This window comes from Protopterus annectens, chromosome 1.part2, assembly GCF_019279795.1.
Source record: "Protopterus annectens isolate FY-2018-M chromosome 1.part2, PAN1.0, whole genome shotgun sequence".
Lineage (NCBI taxonomy): Eukaryota > Metazoa > Chordata > Ceratodontiformes > Protopteridae > Protopterus > Protopterus annectens.
Window position 1 is genome coordinate 827677114 of NC_056727.1, and position 27169 is coordinate 827704282.

At 45.6% G+C, this 27169-nt stretch overlaps 1 protein-coding gene across 2 annotated transcripts in view; it reads right to left on the minus strand.

The window, feature by feature from the left end:
- Window positions 1–27169, minus strand: part of MTR (5-methyltetrahydrofolate-homocysteine methyltransferase) — a 1755520-nt gene that overhangs the window by 707210 nt on the left and 1021141 nt on the right. For both annotated transcript variants that reach the window (XM_044059073.1, XM_044059064.1), the window contains exon 18: window positions 15386–15526. In XM_044059073.1, the coding sequence (XP_043915008.1) occupies window positions 15386–15526 (141 nt within the window). The remainder of the gene's footprint in view (window positions 1–15385; window positions 15527–27169) is intronic.

Sequence of the window (27169 nt, forward strand, 5' to 3'; positions counted from 1 at the left end):
TTAAGTTCCAATGGAAGTTTAGCAGGATCAAGGTCTCTTTTACTTCTAACCTTCCCGAGCAAGGGTAGTTGTGGGGTGTTAGCTTTTTGTTTAATTATATAGGTTGGGAGATGATCACTTAGATCATTTGGGAGGGTGCCTGCAGTGTACATTAGGGGGTATTATTTACAAGTATCCAGTCCAGTATACTCTCTTTATGGGACCGTTTGTCAATTCTGGTAGGGGTGGCTATTGTTTGAGTGAATGCATGAAGGTTAATATGAATGGAGGGGGATTTTGATGAACAGGAGTCCCAGTCTACATTAAAGTCTCCCAGAACTAGGGTTTCCTGGGTATACTGAGAGGATAGCCAGTGAAGGGTATCCTCTAGTGTAGTTACATTATTTCCTGGGGGAATGTACATACAGATGATATTAATGTACATACAGATGATATTAATATACATACAGGTAATATTAATATACATACAGATGATATTAATGTACATACAGATGATATTAATATACATACAGGTAATATTAATGTACATACAGATGATATTAATGTACATACAGATGATATTAATATACATACAGGTAATATTAATATACATACAGATGATATTAATGTACATACAGATGATATTAATATACATACAGATGATATTAATGTACATACAGATAATATTAATGTACATACAGATGATATTAATGTACATACAGATGATATTAATATACATACAGGTAATATTAATATACAGACGGATGATATTAATGTACATACAGATGATATTAATGTACATACAGATGATATTAATGCTTTTACTTTTGTTCAGATGGAATTTGGTAGCTAATATTTCAGAGTTGTTGATCTGAGGTGGATGGATAGTTTCAATAGTTACGTTTAGTTCAGATTTAGATTTATAGAGTATGGCTACACCCCCCCCCCCCCTTCCTCGTGGCCCAATCTAGTCTATGTAGGTTATAGCCAGCTGAAAGAATTTCATTATCAGTGGTAGATGGTTTTAACCAGGTTTCAGATATACATAATATCTCAGGGGAATAGACATCTAAAAGGGCATGAAGTTCATGTATTTTTTTTGTTTATACTTCTTATATTAAGATGGCACATCAAAAGGGAGTTGGTGGGTCTACTGATTATATAGGGCCAGGATTGGGGTGGATATCTCCACAGATTATAAGGTTTAGTCTGTACTGTATAATGATACACATAAGTTTACTTAAAAGTTTGTCAAAAAGTCTGGCTTTAGGACTGGTGTGGTGTGGGTTGATAGTCTGTTGGATAATACATGAGGATAAGTTTTGTCTTGTTTTAGTGTCCTGGTTTAATATATATCTAAAAAAGGCTGTTTTTTCATGTGGAGATTTGGTGTGACCTACCTGGCAGTGATACCTGGTAAGATGTTGGGTTTCATACATAGTTAGGATATAGGTTGTGATAAGGGTGGGTAGTAGGGTATATAAGAACATTCTGGTAATATGCATGTTTGGGTTAACCATTGTGAGAAGCACATACAGGGGAAGGGTAGTAACAGAGTAGAGGAGAAGGGAGGTGGGTGGGGAGATAATGAGGGCTGTTTTGCTGATAGGTGGTGAGGATAGAGGAGAGGAAGAGAAGATAGTGGATTCAATAGGTTGTAGTAGTGGTTGGGGTGTGGTTAAGTGTCTTTAAATGTAGACGTACTGGGGGCGGGTGGAAATTGGGGGCAGGGAGAGGAGCGGAGTGGGGCTAATTCATTAAACAAGTGGAGGGCTAAGGTAAGAAGTATTTAATAAGAAGCTGACTCTTGGTGCCTGAAATATTGGTTTTTTAAGGTTAAATCTGTGTAATGGGCTATGATACTATAGCAAGGAGACCTAGGAAAACATAAAATAGAGTGGGCAAGAGTAAAAACAGACTTACTTTTTAGCACACTTACTCCAAGGCTATGCCTTGGAGTTAGAATTTAGGGTAGTTTAAGGCTATGTGGTAGGAACTAGAGATGTTTTTAGACCCAGAGCACACACTAATGATATTTGGATATAGATACAAGTTTTCAGGTATTAACCTTAGAATGAGATAGTTCACTCCCAGGTGGGAACCCTTGGGCAGTATGTACAGGAATACTCCTTTCTGGGTGAGATTCTTTTGGCTTTGTTAGAGGGGGAGCCTCCTTGGAATAAGATAGTTCACCCTCAGGTGGGAACCCTTGGGCAGTAGGTACAGGAATACTCCTTTCTGGGTGAGATTCTTTTGGCTTTGTTAGAGGGGGAGCCCCCTTAGAATGAGATAGTTCACTCCCAGGTGGGAGTGTCTCGGACAGTCTCCCAATGTGTCTCGGACAGTCTTCCAAAAAGGGTAGAACCATCATAAGGGGCGTTCGCAAAAGACATCTTGAAGGGTTCTTTGAACTGACATAATCTGTGCCAGGCGTTGCACCTCATGGACAGGCCAGACTCAGTTGCCCTAGTCGCTCCTTCAGTAGCATGTGAGAGGAGTCGCATGGACATGTTTGAAACTGCTGTCAAGGTAGCCATCCTCACAGAGAATGTGGCTCAGTCCTCCTGCGACATGGACATTAGGGAAGACTCAGCCAGTTTCTTAACCAGATCGCACTGTAGTCTAGTAACGTGGGCCAAATAGTTCAGCGCCCTGATAGAAAAGGTCACTGATGCATAAACCTGCTTCCCTAGGCGGTCCATCATCCTAGACTCACGGTCAGGGGGATGGACCGAGGAACTCTCCTGAGCTAGTTCCTTTTTGGTGGCAGCTGCTACCACCACAGCATCTGTAGGGGGCCCTTTATTCCATGCTGGTCTGTCTGTAGGGGGGCTCAAAATCTGTCTGAGCATTTAGGGATTGGTTCCACAGTGTCCGGCTCCTTCCAAGCCTGCGAGGTGACCAAGTCCACTAAGGGATCTGCGGGAGGGGTCAGCCAGGAAGTAGATGGGCCCACGCCGAAAGCCTCCAGGAACACGGATTCATCCGAGGAAGGTTATGAGGTGGACCAACCTTCCTGCTGGTGTAAGATTTCCATGATGTCTCCAAAGGAGACATCCTCGGGAGGTGATCTGGGGTAACCTTCCCCATCATCCAAATCCGTGTCCTCAGTGAGGGACTCGGGGGAGTGCAAGTGCCTCCTCTTGCACATATGCTTGCGAGGTACCTCTCCGGTGGGGCTTTCCGGTGGGAATTCGCAAACCCTTGTTCCTTAGGGGAACTGCCTGAGGCTCCTCGAGCACGGGCTGTCCCTCTGGTAAAATGATGTGATTCGAATACAAAGCAGAGGGAGTTGGGGCGGAGTCCGAAGATATAGTCAGGGACCTCATCCAGTGGAGAGAACTCTTTCTACAACATCAAATGCCGAGGGAGAAAGAGTTTCCTGGGACACCAGTAAGGAGTCAGGTCAGAAGTAGACGGCGTTCCAAGGGGAGAATTTGACCTGTCAACATCGGAGCCGATGGAAAAAGTTCCATCCTCTCAGATCAGATACCCAGGCTCCAGCTCCGAGAGCCACTCGGGTCCGAACTGGTCAGATCAGACACGCTCCAGGCAGCTGCCAGCATCGAGGAGACAGGTACCGTCGGAGCCGACCCCCTGACTAAGGCCATCCTTGGATCCATATACTCCGAAACGGGGGGGGGGTCAGATCGGAGAAGGAGATATTGGTGTAAAGAAGGGAAGCGAGCGCCCCCCCTCCAGAGGGAGAGGCGGCTGACAAGACTCCAATCTGAATTTGTGTGCGAATGAACCTCTGCATCATTTTATCCACGTCGACTTCAGAGAGGCTGTGGGTGGACTGCAACAAAGCCATGGACTCCAACCTGGCGTGTCGAGGAACCAAGGCTCTAGAGGGTGGCAGGGGCTCCTCTGGCTCCAGAGAAAAATTTAGGAGATAGGAGATAGGAGCTGAGGGGAGTCACGGTGCCTAGACTGTCTCTTAGCGGGAGGTCCTGACAGAGCTGAAAGTTCCGGGGACCTCCTTCTTTTCTCTGTATGGTGCTCTCTCTCACCTTCTCTCTGCCTTTTCTGTGTTCTGCTTCTGCAGGCTTAGAAGTAGGAGGGGGAGTCCCAGCCTGGGAGTGGGGAGAAAGAAGGACAAGAGTAGAAGGAGAGTCGGCAACAGCAACAGCTTTGACCGAAGCAGAAGAGGAGGCGGCTGCCTCCATAGAAGGCAGCAGGCCCTTCAAAGCTTACTTGGCCCACCGATCCTTGAGGGTGTGCGGGTTAAAACCCGCGCAAATAGAACAGTCTGTGTTCAAGTGGGCCACACCCAAACACAGCACACAAAGAGTGTGGCCATCAGCAGGTGACAATTTGTGACTACACTCAGTGCACCTCTTAAACACTTGCTTGCGAAGATCTGCCATGTCCTACCACAAGAGTAAACTTTTAAACAAGTTATTTAAAACTAGTTCTCACAACACACGCCACTCAATACACACTCAGACAATCACAGAGAAGGCTGGCGGGGGAGAACAACTATACACTAAAACTACCTAACTACCTAAAGATAACAAAAAAAATGCTTTAACTCAACGCACCAGCGAGGGGAAGAGGAGAGGAAACCTACACTAACAAGTACACCCACTTAAAAAATGCTAATAAAGACAGAAGCCCTACTCACAACTTGGAGCTCAGAATCACGATGCTTAGGCTAGTGATCTGGGGGATGGAAGGTAGTGGTGGCGTATTATGGGTAAGGGAAGGAGCTTGGAGCTCGGAGCAGATGCTAGTGAAGTTGCCGGCTCAGATCCGATATGGATCTGGTACTCACAGGTTGAAGATCAAATGAAGTAAACTACTTCAGACTGGAAAGAAATGGTAAGATTAGTGATACAGGATGATGGAAAGTTCAATACATGTGCCTTCTGGGCTTTATACTCATGAAAAATTGACAGACCATATTTTATGAAACAAACCACAAGCCATGGATTTTTTAGAGCTCATTAAAAAGGCTGGAGATTAGCCCCAGAGGAAAAATAAGCATTGCCTAGTGGAGAAAGTATATTATGAATACCAAAATAAAAGACATCATAACACTGATGAAAGAGGAAAACAAGAATACTTTATTAGGAGTTGATGCAGGAGGATGGTGTTTGGGATACATGGATGCAACTGTAACAGGAGTATGGGGTATTAAGTTTCGCTAATAGAATACAAAGTGTTTACCAACACAGATGGAACGTTATGGTAAGACATAACTTCTTTATCTGATATTGTTAATCCTCGTTCATTCCTTACGTGTGGGACAGAGTCCCCAGCTACCCTTATTCCTGGGAGGGTCTAATGGAAGGACTTTCCTGAGCACCACAGAACCAAGATTGGAGAAGAAAACTGGCAATTCAATGGTTTGATTAATGGACATTTTAGAGATCACTTTCGGCAGAAAGGAAGGATTAGTTCTCAATGACACTTTATCTCTATGAAAAATCAAATATGGACTCTTGATGCATAAGGCTTGAAGCTCAGAGATACGTCTGGCAGAAGTAATGGAGACCAAAAACAAGGTTTTCCATGACAAACATTTGAAGTTGCAAGAAGAAGCTGGTTCGAAAGGTGGCATTGACAAAGCTTGTAGGACTAATGAGAGGTCCCATGGTTGAGTAGGTTCTCTAAAAGGGGGTTTTAGATGATTCACGCCTTTTATGAAAGTCTTGCATAATTTGTGTGACATTAGAGAGGAGTCTTGGACACCATCATGGCAATTGGATATTGCAGCCAAATGAACTCTAATGGTAGAGGCAGACAGACTGGATTGAAACAGGGTACCTAGATACTCTAGTACTATTGACACTGGTGCTGAAAAAGGATCTACCTGTTTTTCTTATAGCCAAAAAGTAAATCTTTTCCACTTGCTGAGATATGTAATTCTGGTGGAAGACTTATGAGATGCAATAAGAATGTCACGTACTGGCAAAGTAAGATCATTCTGCCTGGCAATCAAGGGAATTGGAGGAACCAAGCTGTGAGTTTCAGGCTGTTCAAGTTGGGGTGAATCAGATTATGCGGATGGGAGATCAACCCCGGGGTTGGATGGAGAATCCATGGTTGATCTAGCAGGTGAGGTCAAAGGAAGGGAAAACAAATCTGGCAAGGCCAATATGGTGCTATGAGGATTACTTTGCTCTTCAACCGGCGGGCTTTCTTCAGAAACTGGGGAATGAGGGGGAGAGGTGGAAATGCATAAAGCAGACCCAAGGGCTAATCGTGGACTAGAGCGTCCCTGGGTGACTGTCCGGGAGGGGGAATCAGGGCGAAATAGTTGCTGCATTTGTAGTTGGTCGGGGATGCAAAGAGGTCGCAGCAAGGAAGACCCCAGCGGTTGAAAATTTTCACTGCTATCAAAGGATTCAGGGACCACTCGTGAGGTTGTAGTATACACCTGCTGAGTCTGTCTGCTATCACATTGGAACTCCCGGAAATGTGCGTTGCTAGAAGAAACCGGTTGGTAGCCATCGCCCAATGCCATATCCTCATGGCCTCTCGACAAAGTGGGTAAGATTTAGTTCTGCCCTGTTTGTTGATGTACCAGACCACCGCAATGTTGTCTGATTGTTTCACAATAGTCCCAGATGGCAGCAGGGGATGGATGGCTTGCAACGCCAGAAGCACCGCCCTCAGCTCTAGAACATTTATATGCAGATAGGTCTCCATTTCGGACTAAGTACCTTAGACTGTCTGTCCCTGACATAGCCCCCCCCCAATCAGGGAGGCATCCGTGGTCACTGTAGCCTTGGGCTGTTGGGGGGAGAAGGGGCGAGACCATTGTGACGGGTTGTGGGCCAACCACCAATTTAAATCCTGTCTGCACCTGTGAGTTACCCGAATCTTGGCTTAAAGAGGGTACTGAAAGGGATACCATTGGGTGAGCAGTAGCCATTGTAGAAGCCTCATGTGAAACCTGGCCATGGGGACAATGGTGATGGAGGCTGCCATGGAACCCAACACTTGTAGAACAGAGTGAGCTGTGGATTTCTCCCTTGAAAGGATTGGGATTAGTTGTTGCTTTATTCTTAGAATTCTGTGCTCTGGAATGGATGCTGTGCAATTCTTTGTATTCAAGATGACACCTATGAATTCTGTGGACTGAGAAGGGCTGAGATTGGATTTTTGCCAGTTTATGGTTATGCCTAGCCTTTCTGCAGAAAGGAGAGAGTATGCTGGGGCTTTTTCCAATAGATGTCTGGTGGGGGCGGAGATGAGCCAGTAGGCTAGGTATGGAAACACCTGGAATCCTTGTGGTCGCAAGTGAGCTGTGACGACTGCCATGCACTTTGTGAACACCCTGGGGGCTGTAGAAAGTCCAAAGGGCAGTACTCTGAACTGGTAGTGACTGGCTCCCGCACGGAAGCGAAGGAATCTTCTTGATGATCTGTCCACTTTTATGTGGTAGTATGCATCTTGAAGATCTATCGAACACATCAAATCGTCTTTTCCAAAAGCAGAAGGATAGACTGTATTGTGACCATCAGGAATATTTGTACTTTTACAAACTTGTTCAATACACTGAGATCCAAAACTGGTCTCCATACCCCGGTTTTCTCTAGCACCAAAAATAGTCTTGAGTAGAATCCGGATCTTATCTGGTCTGGAGGGACTATTTGGATGACTCTTTTTCTTAGAAGTTTTGAAATCTCTAAAGCTGCTTCTTCCCTTTGACTGGGTGGAACGTCGGGTAAGTTTGTTAAGGGAGAGGGACAAAGGTCGAAGGGAATATGATAACCTCTGGTTATTACCCGTTGTACCCAAGAATCAGTGGTGATGGTTAGCCAGGCAGAAGGGTACAAGGAAAAACGACCCCCAACCACTTCCAGAGGAAAGCAGTTGGGCCGCTCTTCAGGAGTGCTGGTAGGATTGGCCAGGGAAAGAGTCCCTGGAACCCTGGTTACGCGGACCCACTCTGCCCCGAAAAGGGCGTCTTCCCTGTAAGTTTCCCCCTCTGCCTCTAGGGGAGAACCCGGCCTGTGTGTCACGGAAAGGACCCTGAGACTTTTTGTACCATATCTTCCCACTCTTCTGGCTTCTGGAGAAAGCCCACTGAGGGGAAGAATAATGGACACCCACAGCAGAAAGGGTCTTACCGTCCTGTTCACATCTGGCCAGTGTGCTTTTAACCTTGGGTCCAAACAATGAAGAGGCTTCGATCGGAGCGTTGAGAAAGGAAGCCTTGAAGGGTTCTGTGAAATTACACAAGCGCATCTAGGCATGTCACCTCAAAACAATGCCTGAACTCGCCACTCTAGCTGCTCCTTCTGATGCGTGAGATATCAGGCACATGGAGGAGTTAGATATCGATTCAATGGTGGCTAGCTGAGAGCCCACTTTGTCACGGACCTCATTAGACACATCACCAGTCAAAGTTTCAGACAGCTCAGAAATTAAATCTCTTTGAAGCCTGGTAAAGTGTGCCATATAGCTCAGGGACCTGATTGCAAAGGTCGCTGATGCAAAAGTACGCTTCCCTATTCTGTCCAGAGCCTGGGACTCTTTGTTGGGCGGATGGACAGTCTGGCTTTCTTCTTCCGCCAGGTCCTTTTTTGTTGCGGCCGCCACCACCAAAGCATCTACAGGAATACCTTTGGACCAATGGGGATCAGTAGCAGGAGTGGACAAAATTTTATCTGGCCTTCGTGGAATGGCCTTAATGGTGTCAGGAGCCTTCCACGCACGTTGCACGACAAGCCGGACCAGTTCGTCGGCAGGTGGAGTAACCCAGAAGGTAGGGGGCCCGGTGCGAAAGACCTGCAGGAACACAGACTCTTCAGAGGTCGGGTTCGAGGGCTGCCAGTCACCCCTCTGTTTAAGAATTTCAAGAATATCATCAAAGGATACCTCAGAGGGTGAGCGAGGAGAGCCTTCCCCATCATCAAAGTCTGTGTCTTCAGTAAGGGAGTCCTCTGTGGAGTCCATGTGCTTCCTCTTGCATGAGCTCTTTTGATGAACTTCCTCAGAGGGAGAAGCTGGGGACGACAGAGCAAAAGGGGTCTCCTGTGGGAGTATATCCTGAGGCCCTTGCGCCCGGTGTCCGCTAGGAGCGACTTGTGTACATTGCGGTCCAGAGGAGGGCGAGGAGAGTGATAGCACAGGATCACCAACCGACGCCAGAGCCTTCTCCATTAGCTGGAAGGCCGGTCCACCTGAAGAGGGGTGAATGCCCAGGGCAGGGGTCACTCCTCTCCTAAGTGGCTCAGCTGGACGACTCAGAGGCCCTGGATGGCTGTGAGACACCAAATTACGTATGCCACAGCTGACATCCTGGGTCGTAGCAAAACCCTCCTGCCACAAAGGCAACTGTGGCTCCTTAGTGAGGTCCATAAAGGGAACCATAGAGGGGGAAGACTATGATATATCAAGGGGCATCAAAGGCAATGAAGGAGGAGAATAAGTAGGGGTCCTTGGTAAAGGGTGATCACCTCCCGAGGAAGAATAGTTCCTGGGAGGTGGGATACCTCTGGCCAAAAGCACTTGATCCACAAGACACAGCACGTCATGTTCAGAGAGGGTTCTAGTGGATTTCACAGACATGGCTGAGGGAGAGTCAGGTCTATCCAAAGACGGAGCAAGCTCAGTGCCCACCTCAGAGAACTGCACTGAAAACAACGGAGCTGTAAAGGACTGAACTACAGGCGTCTGCACCAAGGAAATCATAGGTGCCGAAGCCATGGTCTGCACCGACGATAAGGTCGGTATTTAAGTGGTTGTCAGTGCTAAGGCTGGAACCGAAAAAATCGGTGCAGATAACCGAATGGTTGGTGCTGATATGGTAGTTGGTGCCGGGTAAGTCGTCGGAGCCAAAAAGGCAATGGGCATCGAAAAATCCATCAACGCCGTGGCAGTCTGCATTGGCTGGACAGTCTGTGCCGGTAAAGAAGTCTGAAATGAGGAGCCCCTCGGTACCAATACGGTAAAGGGCACGCTAGTCGGTGCCGAAGTCACAGATGTCTCCAATGGCCTCGGTGCCGAAGGTCTAGGTACCGAAAGCATTGGAGCCGAAGAAGTCAAATCCGAACTGGAAAGCTTAGCTTTCTTTGGTCTCAGTTCCAGGGGGTCCCCAGCAGGGGACGAAGGAAGAGACTTGGCCTTTACATGTTCATCACTCTTTTTCTTATGGGACCTTGGAGGGGTTGAAGCTTCCGACCCAGAAATAGCCTATGAAAAGGGAGATTTAAGTAGCCCATTCAATATTTATTTATTTTTTCTCTCTATCAACGTCCTGTTAGAGAAATTCTTACAAATCCAGCAGGCCGGGTCAACTGTTAAATGAGGCACAACCAAGCAATAGACACACATGGAATGTGCATCTGAAGTAGGTAATTTATGGCCACAATCTAAACATCTTTTAAATCCTGGACTACCTTTTTTATCTGCCATGATGGGAAGAAAGAAAGAAGGAAAACTAAAAAAATACCAGCAATGGTACAAGAATTACCCGCAGGTAAGAAGGAAATGGAGTTTACCAATGATGGTAAAAAAAAAAAAAAAATTACCTTGCGGTAAAGGTGGAAGAAGGAAAAGAAATTATTCAAAAAAGGATAGTCGCTAAATGCGATAAGGTAAGAGAAAACTGTCTAATAACTCTTCTGTGAGGAAAGGCTGTTTTAGAATTTAGAATGAAGAAAATATTGTACTTAGCTCAAGAGAAGTAGCTTGACATGACCGAATCCTGCGGCAAATGAAATCTGAGGTAACAGGGAGATGGGAATTCTGGGTAAGAGTTTTAGCTCGAGAGTTTGTAGGTAACGTAAGCTTGGAAGATGGTCGGAGCCGATACCCACACGTAAGGAATGAACGACGATTATCAATATCAGATTATATATTTTTTGGGCCATGTTTGACTTTAGCTAACTTTAGGCATGACTTCTGAAGTCTGCTGTTAAGGATCTTACAAAAAGATATATAGACTAAAAAAGCTTATGTTACTGAGAAGAGACAAAATTCAATGTAACAATGTAGAAAGGAATACACTACTTTTAATGATGCTGGTAGCAAAAAAAGAAAAACATAAAGATGGAGCTCAGAGAAGTCTCAACTGCGAGAGATGGTATTCTGATAGTTGGGGGTTTCAGGAGGAAAAGGCAAAGAAAATTTCATGGTAAAAATATGTATGTATGTATGTAAATAGTTGTCCTGGGAGATTAATTAGATGAGGAATAAGGAAATCATTCTATTTTCTGCAACTTATAAACAAAGGTATGGCATGGCATCTAGATTCAAGGAGGTCATTGTTCCACTGTATTCGGCATTCAGACATATAATTGAGTACAATGCACCCTTTGGTATGTACCTAACTTGGCACATTCAACAACTGGAATGTCCATAGAGGTTCCTAACAAATACATGGCACAAGTAGCATGTCCTCTTGCAGACCACCTCAAGGCCCCATCCCTGTATTCTGTCTCCTACAGGCTGTTGAGGGGAGATCTATGCTGGCATACAAGGAATTGTCAGACCCCACCCTGATGGAACTCCTGCAAATCCACAAAACAAAAAGCACCAGAATTACCTGTTCTAAAGACTTAAGCCTTGCTTGTGATATAAATAGGACTTGCTGGACAGACAGATACATACATCAGAGACTACCCCCTCTCTGGAACAGGCTCCCCATTCATGTGAAGCAGAGTTCCTCCTTAATCTAATTCAAGTGTAACTTGGACAACTGGATGGGGAAAAGGAAATGTATCCCTGGTTTGGCATCCATGTCTCTAATGAACACAGGCAGCCTGCAAATGGTTCATCTCCCAGGCCCCTGCTTGTAAATGTTTCGTCTCCCACGCCTCTGCTTACACTTATCTAGGGTACCAGCACTTGTTGGACATTTGGGATGCATGGCTAGACATAAAAAGGCCATTGTGGTCATTAGCACAGTACACATCTATAAACCTATGAGTCACAGCCCTGTGCTGGAGAGAAAAAAACATTTACTATGGTCCAGGCAACCCATTTTTAAATCAGCAACATGGATGGCTGAGGAACCATTTTAATCAGCAGCATGGATGCCTGAAGGACCGTGTGTGTGTGTGTGTGTGTGTGTGTGTATGGGGAGGTGACCTTGAGCAGCTCAGTTTCAGAGAAAGGGAAGCTTTATGGCTCATTGCATTAGCAACACCTAGTGGTGGCTGGGTGTACTGCTTCCTTGTAATAACCCCTGCTGGCTTGCACCTTGTAATAAATCCCAGTGACTTCCACCATGACACCCTGCTGAGCTGAGGGAAACAAGAGGGATACATGTATGTGTGTGTGGGATGTAGGGCAGCATTCAAGCCTCCTTTCTCTGCCCCAGGCCAAACCAAGGCATTGGTACAAATAAGCACTCAACTGTCTCAGCCTTCTTAAAGAAGGCTTCATTCCTCAACAAACTGCAGGAATTTAGAAACTGCAAAGCTTTCTTTGTCTCAGAAATGAAGACTTCTCCCAGAGGAGGCTCCCATTCAGAACCAACTGCAGACAGTACCCTGAACACCCCTCGACTCAAAGGTCTACACTGTGTCAAGACTCATAACAGTAAGAATCTGGACCAGTCAAGAGCCCATCTGGTCATGCATACTGCAAGGCAGAGTCAGAGACCTGAACCTGGAATACATGATAGCTGACCAATGTTCCGTTGGATGAAGTTTTGCACCCCTCCCCCTCAAGAGTCGAACAAATGCACAACACCTTGGCTATGGACCCTGTTCACCCTGCCAGTCCTCCTCTACAGGGGCAGCCCAATCAATACAGGCTGAAGGGAGTTCCAAGGTAAAGAAGCTTAGTCTACAAATACCCCGACTTACAACCAGATGCTTTTAGGTCAGCTCTCAATGTTCAGGTTTTGCGGACAGAATACCAAGAAAATCAGTTGTTGGGGAGGTGGAAAGAACTCTCCAGGATTCATACCCCAGCAATGCTGAATTATGGGTAGGGAGGATAAACCCAGCCAAATAATCCATTAAGAAGGGTCTCTACTGGTAGTGAGGATAAACCCAGCCACATAATCCAGGTCTCCACTCCTAGATTATTTTTTTTTCCAAAATATGTGGCATAGACCTTGCAGGGGGAGCCAGAGTTTATATTTATTTATTTTGTTTGCTTTTTAACTGGGAAAGCCAAACAAACATAAACAGGGTTACTCAGGAGTAATGTCTGTGAAAATGATTTGCTCACACAGTTTGCAGCTGAGAGAATTAAACCCAAAGCTATAAGAATAAGCTTGTTAGCAGATCATAAAGGATAATGTTATGACAAATAAGCTTCTTGAAGACCAGTAGGTTGTATGCTTAAGAGTCAAAACTATGAACCTATGAGTCTAAGTACTGAAAGGTTCGAACATAACGGGGGGGAGCTGTAGGGTTAGTATGGAGCTGGCAAGTTTGGAAAAAGGTTAAATGAATATCAACTTAATACTCACTGCAGTCACCACAGAGATAAAAATGAAAGGAAAAGATATAGAGCTGTGTGAAGTACAGGGGCTATCAAAGAAAAACTATAAAGTGGAAAAGAATCAATGATACTGATATCAGACTACTAAGTCTAAATATTCAAATGTGAAGTTATTATGCCTTTCGATAGGTGGTTGGACTAGAAACCTCATACCTGTCACACAAAGTACAGTTCTGGAGGCTTCACCTCTACAAAGACAATGGCAGGAAGCAAGCTGAAGAAGAAGGCAACAAAAATGGACCAAGGTATTCACCTGAATGAATGCAAGAAGGATTTCAAGGCACATTACACTGTCCTGAAGGAAAGATCCACTGCCTGAGAAACTATTATTTGGTGTGAACTATTTCATGTTGTTGTTGTGTCTTTTGGCTTTTCCCGGTTAGGGGTCACCACAGCGGAACTCCGGTCCGCTAATGATTGGCAGTAGATTTTTACGTGCCGAGTTGCTGGCCCTGGCGCACAACCTTCAACAAAGGTATGCCCATTCACGCATGTCTCCACACAGAAGACGCTCTAGCTGAGAATCGAACAGGACAACGTCTTACTGTGAGGCGACAACGCTACCGCAGCATCACCACCGTGTGAACTACTTCATGTAAGACCTGGAAATAGGTGCAGAACCTGACAACTGAACTGATGATGCGTCTGATACTTCCTGCTGATCCATTAGTAATTAAAAAAGAATATTTCACAGCTTCTTGAGATACAATCCATAACTTCGGGTCTGAGCCTTCAGTTTTTGTTGTAGGTATCACAGTTTAGTATATCTACTGAGTATAAATCTCATGTTCGTATGCCATATTAATCTAAGAGACATATCTGCGAAAATACGTAGTAAACACTTACTGATTCCTCTAATGGCATAGGTGTTGGGAGGGTGCAGTGGAAGAGAATGGGCCTGAGTGACAGAAGCCAGGTCAACAAATCTGAAAGGTGGCAGCTGTTTAGGCCTAACACATTAGCCACAACTTCCAGAGTGTGAGTGATCACACACGGGAGAGGCCTGTAGGACTCTATTGCAGAGGTAAAATTACTACACAGGCAGGAAAATAGGCATTTATGGAAACATGTATGTCTCTCCTCAACAAGACAGCCACAGCAGACTCAAAAAGCCACCTACTGGGGAAGACTTAGGATGAAGAGGGGGCCCACTCCCTAATGCCCAACTCTCACATATGAAAGGCATAAATGTGCTACCAAGGCTCCTCAGATGGGAAGATATAAGCCACAGGGGCTGTCACGCCTGGAAGGAATGAATGAGCTGCTATGGCAAAAGAAGAGAAGCTGATAGACAAGTCCCTTAGTATGAATAAAAAAGATATTATTGCTGTAAATTAGAAACATCTGTATATATATATATATATATATACATATATATATATATATATATATATATATATGTATATGTATATATATATATATATATATATATATGTTGTGTCTTTCGGCTTATCCCGGTTAGGGGTCGCCACAGCAGAACTCCGGTCCGCTAATGTTTGGTAATGGATTTTTATGTGCCGAGTTACCAGCCCTGACGCACAACCTTCAACGAAGGCACGCCCATTCACGCATGCCTCCACCCAGAAGACGATCTAGCTGAGAATCGAACGTGACAACGTCTTGCTGTGAGGTGACAACGCTACCGCAGCACCACTACCGTGGATATATATATATATACATACACACACACACACACATATATATATATATATATATATATATATATATATATGTGTGTGTGTGTGTGTGTGTGTGTGTGGTCTCCATGATTCACATTCTGAGGTACTATATATGAACAGGTACACAATTTCTTTTTTGATGCAACAATTAGGTTATTATACAAAGTATGGACATTTGTTGCCATGGATACTTAAAGACATAATGTACTTATTCATATTATAGGCATGCATCAACAGCCGCTAGTAAAAATACATCAAAGTTTTGTTTCATATACACTTTTAAAAGACAGTAGACTCAGTGGGCTTACCTGTGCATACTGCAGTAGCTTCTCAGTGGCATCTGGATCTTTGTTCCAAATGAGGCTCTCACAGAGTTCCAACAGATCCTTGTTTATATCATCATAGACAGGGAGATTTCCTGCATTCACTATTCCCATGTCCATGCCACACTGTGTCGAAAAATGAAATGTAAGAAGTGAAAGTCAGTACTTTTTCGTAAGGTAACAATCAGGAAGCAACAATCAGGAAGCAGAACAGTGGAACTGATAAGGGAGAATTTCACTTGTTTGTTTTGCTCCACAGAAGCTCAGCAGTCCAAAAAGGTATGGGTGGAGAAAATAATGTATATGCAGTTGCATAACTAAATGAACAAGACATTATATCAAGCAGATAAGCTTATTTTATATATAGTCACCTAATAACGTGGAAGGTAATATGGACTGAAGACTCCCTTTTAGTTACGACCATACACACAAGATAAAAAAATGGAAGCAAACATGGCGGTAACTCATCTGTTTTAAATAATATTTCATAAAGTAGTTTGCAGTCCACACACACACACACACACACACACACACACACACACACACACACACACAGACATTCGCTTAATATATAAAAACACAAACACACACACCACACACACACAATTGGACTCCACGACACACATACCTATTCACCTATATGTATGCTTCAACACACACGCACATGCACACACAGCACTGTCTCAGTCCCTTACCTAAACCCCTACTGCGAGCACCCAGACACACACACACACACACACACACGCGCGCGCGCATTCACCCACAGCTATCTGACTGTATTTATACTCCTTGCAGACATACATTTACACTAGCGTGTGCATGAGCACATATACACACACACACATCTCCCAACACTATAGCAAAGCTGAACTTTGCTGAACTTGACCTGCAACACAGTCCCTCCCACTGACTTGAATGAGTAACTCTTAGTTATGTACTTACCATAACGATAGATGTATGTGATCCATCTTGCCTACATTCAATACTGATGGGCTCGGAGCAGAGAATCGGCTCCGACTCGGCCGTTCTGACTAACACAAAGTCTCTCATTGGCTGGGCCAACCCTATACCTCAGGATGCACCACGCCCAAAACCCCAGATCTAGTTTTCCCCCAACACATTCTTCCACCCACAGAACCCACAAAGAGACAAGTGTAAGAGGAGAGAAAAAAAAATATCCTCATGGGAATCAAACAATACTTGTCTCCTCCAAATCCAACAGGAAGGGGGAAGGAGGGCGGGTACGTAAGAATGTAGGCGAGATGGATCACATACATCTATCGTTATGGTAAGTACATAACTAAGAGATGTAATGTGATCCTATCTCGCCTACATTCAATACTGATGGGACAGCGTCCCTAGCACCTAAATCCTGGGAGGCTCACTGGAAAACACTCCTGAGCACTGTGGAGCCAAAGGAAGCACGACCTCTAGATGCCATATCCAATTTGTAATGAGAAATAAAGGTATATGGAGAAGTCCAAGTAGCCGCCGCACAAATCTCATCCACGGACAGCCTAGCGTGAAAGGCCACTGAAGTTGCCATAGCTCTGGTAGAATGCACCTTCACTGGAAAGGGAAGATTCCTGCCCGTCAATGCATAAATGAATGAGATGCAATCCCTAATCCACTTAGCAATATTGGCCTTGGTTACAGATCTGCCAATTCTGTTGTCCGAAAAGGACACAAACAACTGGTCTGATTTTCTCTCCTGTTGTGTCCTATTCAAATAAAACCTCAATTGTCTATGTACATCCAACTGGTGAAATATGTATTCTGCTTTGTTGGAGAATTGTGGAAAAAAGACTGGTAGCTCAATAGCCTGTTGGAGACAAAATGAAGAAGACACCTTAGGGAGAAAGGAAGGATTTAGTCTTAGAGATACTCTGTCCTTGTGAAAAATCAAATAAGGAGGTTTGACAGAAAGGGCTTGAAGCTCCGATACCCTTCTGGCTGAAGTAATGGCTACCAAAAATGCAGTCTTCCATGATAAGAATTTTAATTCGCAAGTGGCTACAGGTTCGAAGGGAGGAGACGTCAAAGCTCCGAGCACCATATTTAAGTCCCATGGTAGAACGGGTTGCGAAATAGGGGGGGGGCGAATTAACCAGGCTCCTTTTAGAAAGGCTTTACACAGCTTATGACTCATGAGGGAAGGCTCATGAGCTACGTGATAATTAGAGATCGCTGCCAATTGAACCTTTATAGTGGAGATAGCGGAACCCTGTCTAAAAAGTGTCGCCAAGAAATCTAACACCGCTGACACAGGGGCTGTGAGGGGATTAAGGTCATGCTGCTCAGCCCAAATAGCAAATCTCTTCCATTTACTAGAGTAAATCTTTCTAGTAGAAGACTTATGAGAAGAGGACAGAATCTGTAGTACCTCCGGGGAAAGGTTATGCTGTCTGACTAAGGAAGGAAGTGGAGTAGCCAAGCAGCGAGTCTGAGAGTTCGGAGGGATGGATGAGGCTGTCCTGACTGATGAGTCAATAGGTCTGGAGCTGGGTCCAGGATCCAAGGCCCATCCACTGTATATTTCCGAAGGAAGGGGAACCAAAGTTGACGGGGCCAGAGTGGTGCTATCAAAATCATGCTGCTTCCCACGTAGATTGCCTTCTGAATCACTCTTGGCAAGAGAGGGACCGGAGGGAAGGCGTAGAGCAGACCAGAGGGCCAATCGTGGACTAGAGCATCCCTGGGTGGCTCCCCTTGAGGAGGGATTAGAGTGAAATAATTTCTGCACTTCCCATTGAGGGGACGGGCAAACAGGTCGCAGCAGGGAAGACCCCACCTGGAGAATATCTGAGCCGCCACTCGATCGTTCAGGGACCACTCGTGAGGCATCAGAATAGCTCTGCTCAGCCTGTCTGCAATCACGTTGGACTTCCCCGGAATGTGCGTTGCCACTAGAAAGCACTGGGAAGTGATCGCCCAGCTCCACACTCTCATGGCTTCCCTGCAAAGGGGATAGGACTTGGTTCCCCCCTGTTTGTTCAGATACCAGACAACCGACATATTGTCGGAAAGAATTGCAATAGTATTGTCAGAAAGAATTGCAACAGTTCCCTGGGGAAGAAAGCTGTGGAGTGCCTGCAATGCTAGAAGCACTGCTCTCATCTCCAGAACATTGATATGCAAGTGAGTCTCGTGATCTTGCCATGTACCTTGAACCGTCCTGCCCAAGTAATGTCCCCCCCACCCTATCTGGGAGGCGTCCGTGGTTACCGTGGCAACAGGGGACAGGGGATGAACGATCTTCCTTGATTCAGACTGGAGGGGAGAAGCCACCAACGAAGATCTTGTCGGCATCTCTCCGTAATGAAAATAGGATGGGACAAGGGCAGATCCTGATATGACCACTGGGCCAAAAGGAGCCATTGAAGTATTCGCATGTGCAACCTGGCAAGAGGGGCTAGAAGGATGGTAGCCGCCATTGTTCCCAACAACTGCAGAACCGTTCTGGCTTGGGCTTTTCTGCGGGGCAATAAGGCCAGAACTTGAGCCTGTAACACCTTTATTCTGTCTAACGTTAGGAATGCTCACATCTCTACAGAGTCTAGCTCTGCGCCGATAAAGGCAACACGCTGTGATGGCAGCAATACAGATTTTGCCCAATTGAAGGTAATTCCTAACAGATGTCCCCATTTGAAGGTAGTTCTCATGGCTTGAAGAAGTAGATGCCTGGTGAGGAGCCAGTCGTCTAGATAAGGAAACATCTGGAATCCTAGACGTCTCAGGTGAGCCGTCACCACTGTCAAACACTTGGTAAACACCCTGGGGGCTGTGGTGAGACCAAAGGGCAGGGACCAGAATTGAAAATGACTGGCCCCCAGCCGGAAGCGTAAATGATGCCTGGAGGCCTCGTTTATCTTGATGTGATAATAGGCATCCTTGAGATCTATAGAACACATCCATACTCCTTTCTCCAGCAAGGGGAGAATGGATTGTAACGTGACCATTCGGAACTTGGACTTTTTCACAAAGCGATTTAAACGGCTGAGATCCAGAATGGGTCACAAGTCCCCTGTTCTTTTCGGCACCAAAAATAATCTTGAGTAAGTTCCTGATCCAATCTGGTCTACGGGGACTGATTGGATGGCTCCTTTTCTTATCAGCTTTGAGATTTCTAGTGCTGCTTGATTCCGTTGACTGGGTGGAACATCCAGGATTCTTTTTGACGGTGGGGGAGAACGGATGAAGGGAATGGTATAACCTCCGGCGATGATTCGAAGCACCCATCGATCCTGAGTGATGGACTCCCAGGCCTGAAGATGCTCCGAAAAGCGACCCCCGACTGGCTCCGGAGACGCACAGTCGGGTAATCCCTCAGGGACGCTGGGAGGAGGAGCCACGAAAGGATTCGTGGTCTCCTGTATTGCGGGGGCATCCGCCGCCTCTGGGGCGACGTCTTCCGGAGTAATTTCCCCCTCCTCTGCCTCTGGAGGGGGGTTCACTCTGATGGGCAGGGGAAGACTTTTGAGACTTTCTGAACCACATTTTTCCTCCCCTCTGAGCCTTGGGATAAGGTCTAGTGGGGAGAGAAAAACGTGCCCCAACGGCAGACAAAGTCTTACCCTCCTGCTCACATCTCGTGAGGGTGTCTTTCACTTTGGGTCCAAAAAGGGAGGACCCGTCGAAAGGGGCATCCGTGAAAGAAGACTTGAAAGCCTCCGCAAAATGACACAAACGCATCCAAGCTTGCCTCCCGAGGGCTACGCCTGAACTCGCTGCTCTACCCGCCCCCTCGGCTGCATAAGATATGAGTCTCATGGACGAGTTGACGATGGAAGAAAGGGTGGACAGCTGGGCGTTAACAGACTGGGTCAACGCCTCAGGCATGCTACCCGCCAGGGTATCTCCCAACTCTTTAATGAGATCCCTTTGGAGCCACATAAAATGACACAAGTAATTCAGCGACCACAAAGTAAAGGTCGCTGAAGACAGGGTACACTTCCCATACCTATCCATGCTCCTAGACTCCTTATTAAGAAGATGGATGGAAGTAGAAGCCTGTGCCACGTCCTGCTGAGTGGCAGACGCCACCACCATGGCATCCACAGGAACTCCCTTGGTCAAAAACTCTTTCCCAGGAGGTGCAGATAAGAATTTATTGGGGCGGCTAGGAACTGGCTCCACAGAGTCAGGGTGTTCCCACACCCTTCGACAAATAAGATCCAATAATTCATCGAAGGGTGGAGACACCCAAGAGGCAGAAGGCTGGGCTCCAAAGGCCTTGAGGAAGACAGACTTCTCCTCAGAAGGGTTTTTGGATGGCCAGTCGCCCCGCTGTCTCAAGATCTCCAGGATATCGGAGAACGAGACATCATCAGAGGATGACTTCGGGGACACTTTTGCATCATCAAGGTCGGTGTCCGAGGTGACAGACTCATCTGGGGAGTCTAGGTGCTTCCTCTTACACAGCTTCTTTCTGGGAGGCTCTTCAGGCACGGACTCTGAAGGGCCTTCAGAAAACAGGGGACCACACATGGAGGTATCCTCAGGCCTTGGAGCCCCGCTGTCCAGAGATAGGGGGGCGCCAGAAACTCTAGTCGTAGTGTCCAGGGAGGGAGATGCCGATTTGGGTGAAGTCACTAAGGACTTGGCCAGCGCGCTCCTCATAGCTTCGAAGGCGGGTCCCCCTGAATCGGAGGAAAGCCCGTCTCCGAAACCATGACCGGAGTCGGGGTTCCCCTAGCCGAAGCACCAAGGGGGAGACTCGGAACCGAAGTCAGTGGCCCTGATGTATCACCCTCTGGCCCGACTGAGGACCCCTGAGTACTGAAACCTGCAGAAGGAATAGAGAAGGTTGGAACCGAAAGACTGGCGGGGGGTCTCGGAACCGACCCAAGGACTTCACTTGACTCAGCACTCTCCAACTCCGACAACACCAAGGTTGTCGGAGGAGGAAGGAATGGAACCGATACTATGGTGGGCTCCGGAGCCGACTGGGCTGGAGCTGAAAATAATTTAGATAACACTGGTGACTGGAGGAGCCTCTGGACCACCCTATCTACGTCTGAATCAGATAACCTGAAGGACCTGGAGGAGACAGAAGGGGGTCGAAAAACCTTTCCCATTGGATCTGAGACATGACTAGGAGAACGGCTCCGAATCGGCTCCAAGAGGATCGGAGCCGAAGCAGGCTCGAGAAGCACCGAAACTTCCTTCGGCGCCGAAAGCTGTGGAACCGAAGAAGCCGGCTCTGAAATGGAAAGTATTTCCTGCGGCTCCGAAACCAGTGGAACCGAGACAGTGGACCCAGCTGTCGACCCTGAATTCTACGGCTCCGAGACCAATGGAGCCGAGGAAGGAGAGACAGCTTTAGACCCCATAGCCAATGGCTCCAAGACCAGTGGAGCCAAGGAAGGGGACATCGAACTGGATCTTTTCTCCGGTGGCTCCGAAGAAGGGGACGGAGCCGGGGACTTCTTTTTAGACTTAACCCTGGACTTTTCAGAGGGAGAAGAAACAGCTTCCTCAAAGGAGGGTTTAATTAATCCCTTCAGGATAAGTTTATTTTTTCTCTCCTGCAAAACTCTCGAAGAGAAAGCATGACAGACACTGCAAGATTCTTGCAAGTTTTTGGCGCCAAGGCAGTATACGCAAATCGCGTGACCGTCTGTCAAAGACATTTTATAGCTACACTTTGCACATTTTTTAAAGCCCGATGGCTTATGTTCTTTTTCTTTGGTAGATATGATACATAAACACAAGTTAAACACTGGGGGGGGGGGGGGGGTACGGCTCTAAGTTAAACGCCGAGACACAAGATAGGGCAAAGGCCCTCTAACTTAAATGGGCCTAGCCCACCAAACAGAAGGATCACCACACAACAGGAATAAACAATCCCACTCAAACAACAAGTCAATTACAACGTAGCTATGAAAATAGCTTTTGAATATAAATTCTCCTACAGAGAACTGCTATGAGATATCAAAGATCACAAAAGAGGATACTTAGCCACAGCCAAGTTGAGACCACGTCGATACTCCAGGTGCGGCAAACGAGATCTGGGGTTTTGGGCGTGGTGCATCCTGGGATATAGGGTTGGCCCAGCCAATGAGAGACTTCGTGCTAGTCAGAACGGCCGAGTCGGAGCCGATTCTCAGCTCCGAGTCCATCAGTATTAAATGTAGGCGAGATAGGATCACATTACATCTGCAGTTTTTGGTCATGCTAATTTACAACAGGTATTACAGTGGGGATTTTCAAAGGTTTTGTAGATGTAAATCCCTTAAAGCAAATCCCTGAGCAGTCAATGCTGCAACAAAGTCCTGTTCAGCACAAGGTCAGAATCGGCAGAAATAACCAACATAAGTACCAGGATAATTGAAAAACTAAGCCTCATTTCATATACATGCCAAACCATGCATGTGCCTAAAATAAAATCAGAAGCACCTGCACAGCAGCTGCCTGATTGAGAAGGCACCGGATATCTTTCCATGCACATGGAGAACACCTTACACTTAGCAAAGTGCTGCTGTCAGGAAAATGTTTTCTGGCAGCTTCAGTCATCTCCGACACAAACATGAAAGATCATGTGGGATCAAAGGGTCTACAGCAACAGCCAGGTCTTGATAGGATTCCTGCCAAGGACTTGAAAGCCTGAAACCATGCACCCTTCCTGACCAGCAAGGGATGATGAGGATAAGTTCTTGTCCTTCTACTCTAAACTTTGTAAACAACACTGGCATCAGGGGGAATGCTGGGAAGCACTAGAGGAAATCTCCTCTGCCATGCTGCCATGGAATGTGTCCAATGTTACCTCTCCCTTGCCCTGCTGCACTAAGCAGAAGAGAGTCAGAACCATATTCTCCTAAGTGGCGAACAGGCTGAACTCCAGGGCAAACCACACCTGGAACAGTCACACTAGGCGTGAGGCTTGAATTACTAAAATCTAAGTGCAGACTCAATAAGTGGCTAGGGGAGTTAGACAGCAAATTAACTTCACCCAGGATGTAAATTGTTAAGGGGGTGATGACTCTGTCTATGTATGGGCCACCGCCAGAATCCTCCCTGAAATGGGGATACAGTACAAGGCACACTGACTGAATTTATGGCTGGTCACAGAAGCAGCATTGCTTTCAGAGCCTTCAAAACCAAATGACAGCAGTCAGCAACAAATGGTTGATGTGAAGCTCCTTTTAACTAGAGAGGCTATACGCCCTTAAGCATGGAGGAAGTGAGATGAGTCTGACACCTCACTAGTGAAATGAGCACCAGCACCATCTATCAAAGGTATGCTTGCAGAAAATGAAGACACCATCAGGCAGGTGCGGATAAGCATTTGACCAAGACCAGAGTCCATAGGGAGTTGGTATTAGTTGTGCAAGTGCTGATAATGCAAATTAATATTGCTGTAAATTATTTTAGCACTTACTGACTTTGCACTCTTTCACACCATTGTGCGACTGTGGAGTTAGTAAGTATAAATAAGGGTGATATGGTGTTAATATCACCTAAATAAAAAAAATAAATAAAAAAACTAACATATACCTAAAAGTGTTTTTCAGTGATATTTCACACCATCAACATTCACTGAAACTGCCATTAGTGAGTTGTCATGAATCTGTTCTGTGTGACTCTGCAACCACTATAACTTTACAATCCAGTGCAACAACCAAATCCTTAGAAATGCAAAGGGTGCTAGAATGAATGCAGAAGCCATCAGTACCAGAAGCTTCAAAAGGATTTAAACCCTGACCTTCCACTCTCTTTTAACTTAGGCTGCCAAGGTGCTAATCTCTTGAACCTCCACCACATTCAGAAGGCCCAACATGCCCAGAAATATGGCCCAGACTCCCTGCAGCAGCAAATGAATGACTCCATGGGGAGCTATCACAAGGAACTTGCAATACTGGACAGGCTCATTGAAGCTGTTAGGGTCCAATATGATGCAGAAGTCCTCAAATACCTTCAGACCTAAAGAGTAGAAGAACCCCTTGCCTCCTTCAGATGGAAAGACAGCCCCTTTAAAAAGAAGAGTTCAGGTGTGCATCAGGAACTCTGTAGAGACAACCTTGTTTCTAAGTGATGTCCTTTATAAGGACAAATGTAAGAATTGTAAGGCATGATCATCCTTGATCTCACTGAAAACCCACTTGTCAGTCATAAAGGCCTCAAACCTGGGCAGCCTCTAATAACAAATCCTCCATTAAACAGTCTTAGACAATAGTTGGGTTGGTGAAGTTGTCATCTTGAACGTTCAAATGGGTAGTGCAGTGGCTCAGAGGTAAGAATTTTGCCTCACAGCTCCATGGCCCAGGGTTCAAACTTGTCTCTGTGGAATCTGCATGTTCTTCTTGTGTTTGTATGTTTTTTTCTCTGGCACTCTGGTTTCCTATTACCTTCAAAAATATGCCGATTGATTGGCTACACTAAGTTGACCATACAGGTATACTGTAATCACTCTTTCTATTGTGTCTCAAGTCGTGGCTGTCAAAAGTTTATGAACCAACCCATTTAATCAGTTAACAAACGTTAACTAAAATAAATAAACCGGCATCATGAAGGGGGTGGAATCTTTTGTAAAGGCTGTCTGATACTCAACAGCACTCATCAGAAAGCAAGAAGATTTTTTTCCTGGTAATGTCCAGAAGTAGAAAAAGAAGAATGGAGGGGTGTGGAGGTTTATAAATGTCTCCTGCCATGGTGATGGCCTACTTTCTTTCAAAGAGGTCATTCTTTAGGTTTCTGTGAAGGCTTGCATAAATTATAAGTTACATACTCACCATAACTAGGCATCTGTATTGTCCATTTTCATTCTTCCCCACTTATGGGTCCAGATCTGATCCTCGGATCTGACTCTGCTGCATTTACCAGACTTTGGATCCAACTCTCAAGCTTCTCCCTGTACCCATAATACCCTAGTTCTTTCTCACTGCCTCCAATCTCGTTTGCTGCTATATTTCACAATAGCTGAAGAGAAACAGATACAGCCAGAAAGGAAAAGACAGGGTTCAAACCTGGAACTGTAGGTTCCAATCACAGTCCAAAAAGTCCTTTCAGAAGAACAATGGAGTGGGATGGATGGGAGGGGAGTTGAGGAAGAATGAAAATGGAAACACATGGCTACCTATGGTGAGTATATAGCTTATGAATTTGATGTTGTCCTTTTCATTTTTCCTCACTAATGGGACAGAGTCCCCAACTACGTTGACCTTGGGCGGCCCTCATGGAAGTATATTCCAGAGTACTGACAAACCAAAGGAGGCTCTATTTCTAGATGTGATGTTCAATTTGTAATGTGAAATAAAAGTAGAATTCTTGGACCATGTAGCTGCTGCACAAACATTATCAGTAGACATTCCTGACCGAAAGGCAGAAGAAGCAGCCATGGATCTAGTTGAGTGAGCTCGAGGAGGTTTTGGTAATGTCATACCCTTCTGAGTGTAAATCCACATGATACAGTCTGTAATCCATTTAGCTAGGGTAACGTTAGAAACTGACTGACCTAGGCAACATGGAGAAAAAGATAGAAAAAGCTGGTCTGAATTTCTAAACTGTTTTGTTCTGTGAAGGTAAAAATGTAGCCTGTGTACATCAAGAAGATGTAGCATGTACTCTCCTTTACTGGTAAAATTTGGAAAGAAAACTGGCAAGTGAATGGATTGGTTCATGTTTTCAGAAGCTACCTTAGGTAAAAAAGGAGGGTTAGTCCGCAGAGAAGCTCCACCTTTGTAAAAAAATAATGCATGGAGTTTTTGCTGAAAGAGCCTGCAGTTCGGAAATTATTTTTGCTGACGTTATGGCTATCAAGAAAACAGTCTTCCATGATAGAAATTTTAGATCAGATTTGCCTGATGGTTCAAAGGGTTTTTTCTGTTAATCTTTCAAGTACTACAATAAAATCCCAAGGCGGTGAGGGATCCTTTATCAGAGGCCTCAGAAGAAAAATGCCTTTCATAAAACCTTTACACTACTTAGAGGAAGCCAAGGAAAAGGATTTATTCCCAGTGTGGAAATTTGAAACTGCTCCCAACTGAAGGTTAATTGTACAGAATCTAGCCCTATTCTTGAAAAGAGTTGTCAGAAAATGAAAAATAGCTGAAAATGGTGCAGAAAAGGATCACTATCCTTATCTGACGCCCAAATACAGAACCTTTCCCATTTACTTTTATAAACTTTTTTGTCAGAATCCTTCTGAGAAGCCAAAATAATGTCATGAACTGGGGAAGAGAGCCTGGACTGTCTAACTATTACTGGACATGGGGAAACCATGTGGTCAGCTTGAGAGTCTGGATATTTGGGTGTTGAATCCCTGATGGATCAGAGAGGAGGTCCTCAGTAGGCTCCAGTATCCATGGAGGATAACGAAGATGGCAGTGCAGAAAGGGGAACCATACTTGCTGAGGCCAGAAGAGGGCAATGAGGATTACTGAGCTCTTCACCCTGCTTGCTTTCTGCAAAAATCTTGGAATTAGGGGAAGAGGAGGATAAGTATAAAGGAGACCTGAGGGCCAAGTATGAAAAAAAAGCATCTCTCAGTGACTTCCCCTGAGGCTGCACTTGTTGAGAGGCGTGGCAAATAGGTTGCAGCAAGGTTGGCCCCCAACACCTAAATATCATATTTGGTACTGACCGATTGACAGAACACTCTTGAGGCATCAGAATGGATTTGCTTAGTTTGTCTGCAAGCACATTGGTTTTCCCCAGGTTGTCCGTCACAATTAGAAAGCAGTCTGGCTTCTCTGGAAAGAGGGTAAGATTGTGTTCCTCACTGCTTGATGATTTACCTGACTACAGACAAGTTGTCGGTCTGAATTGCAA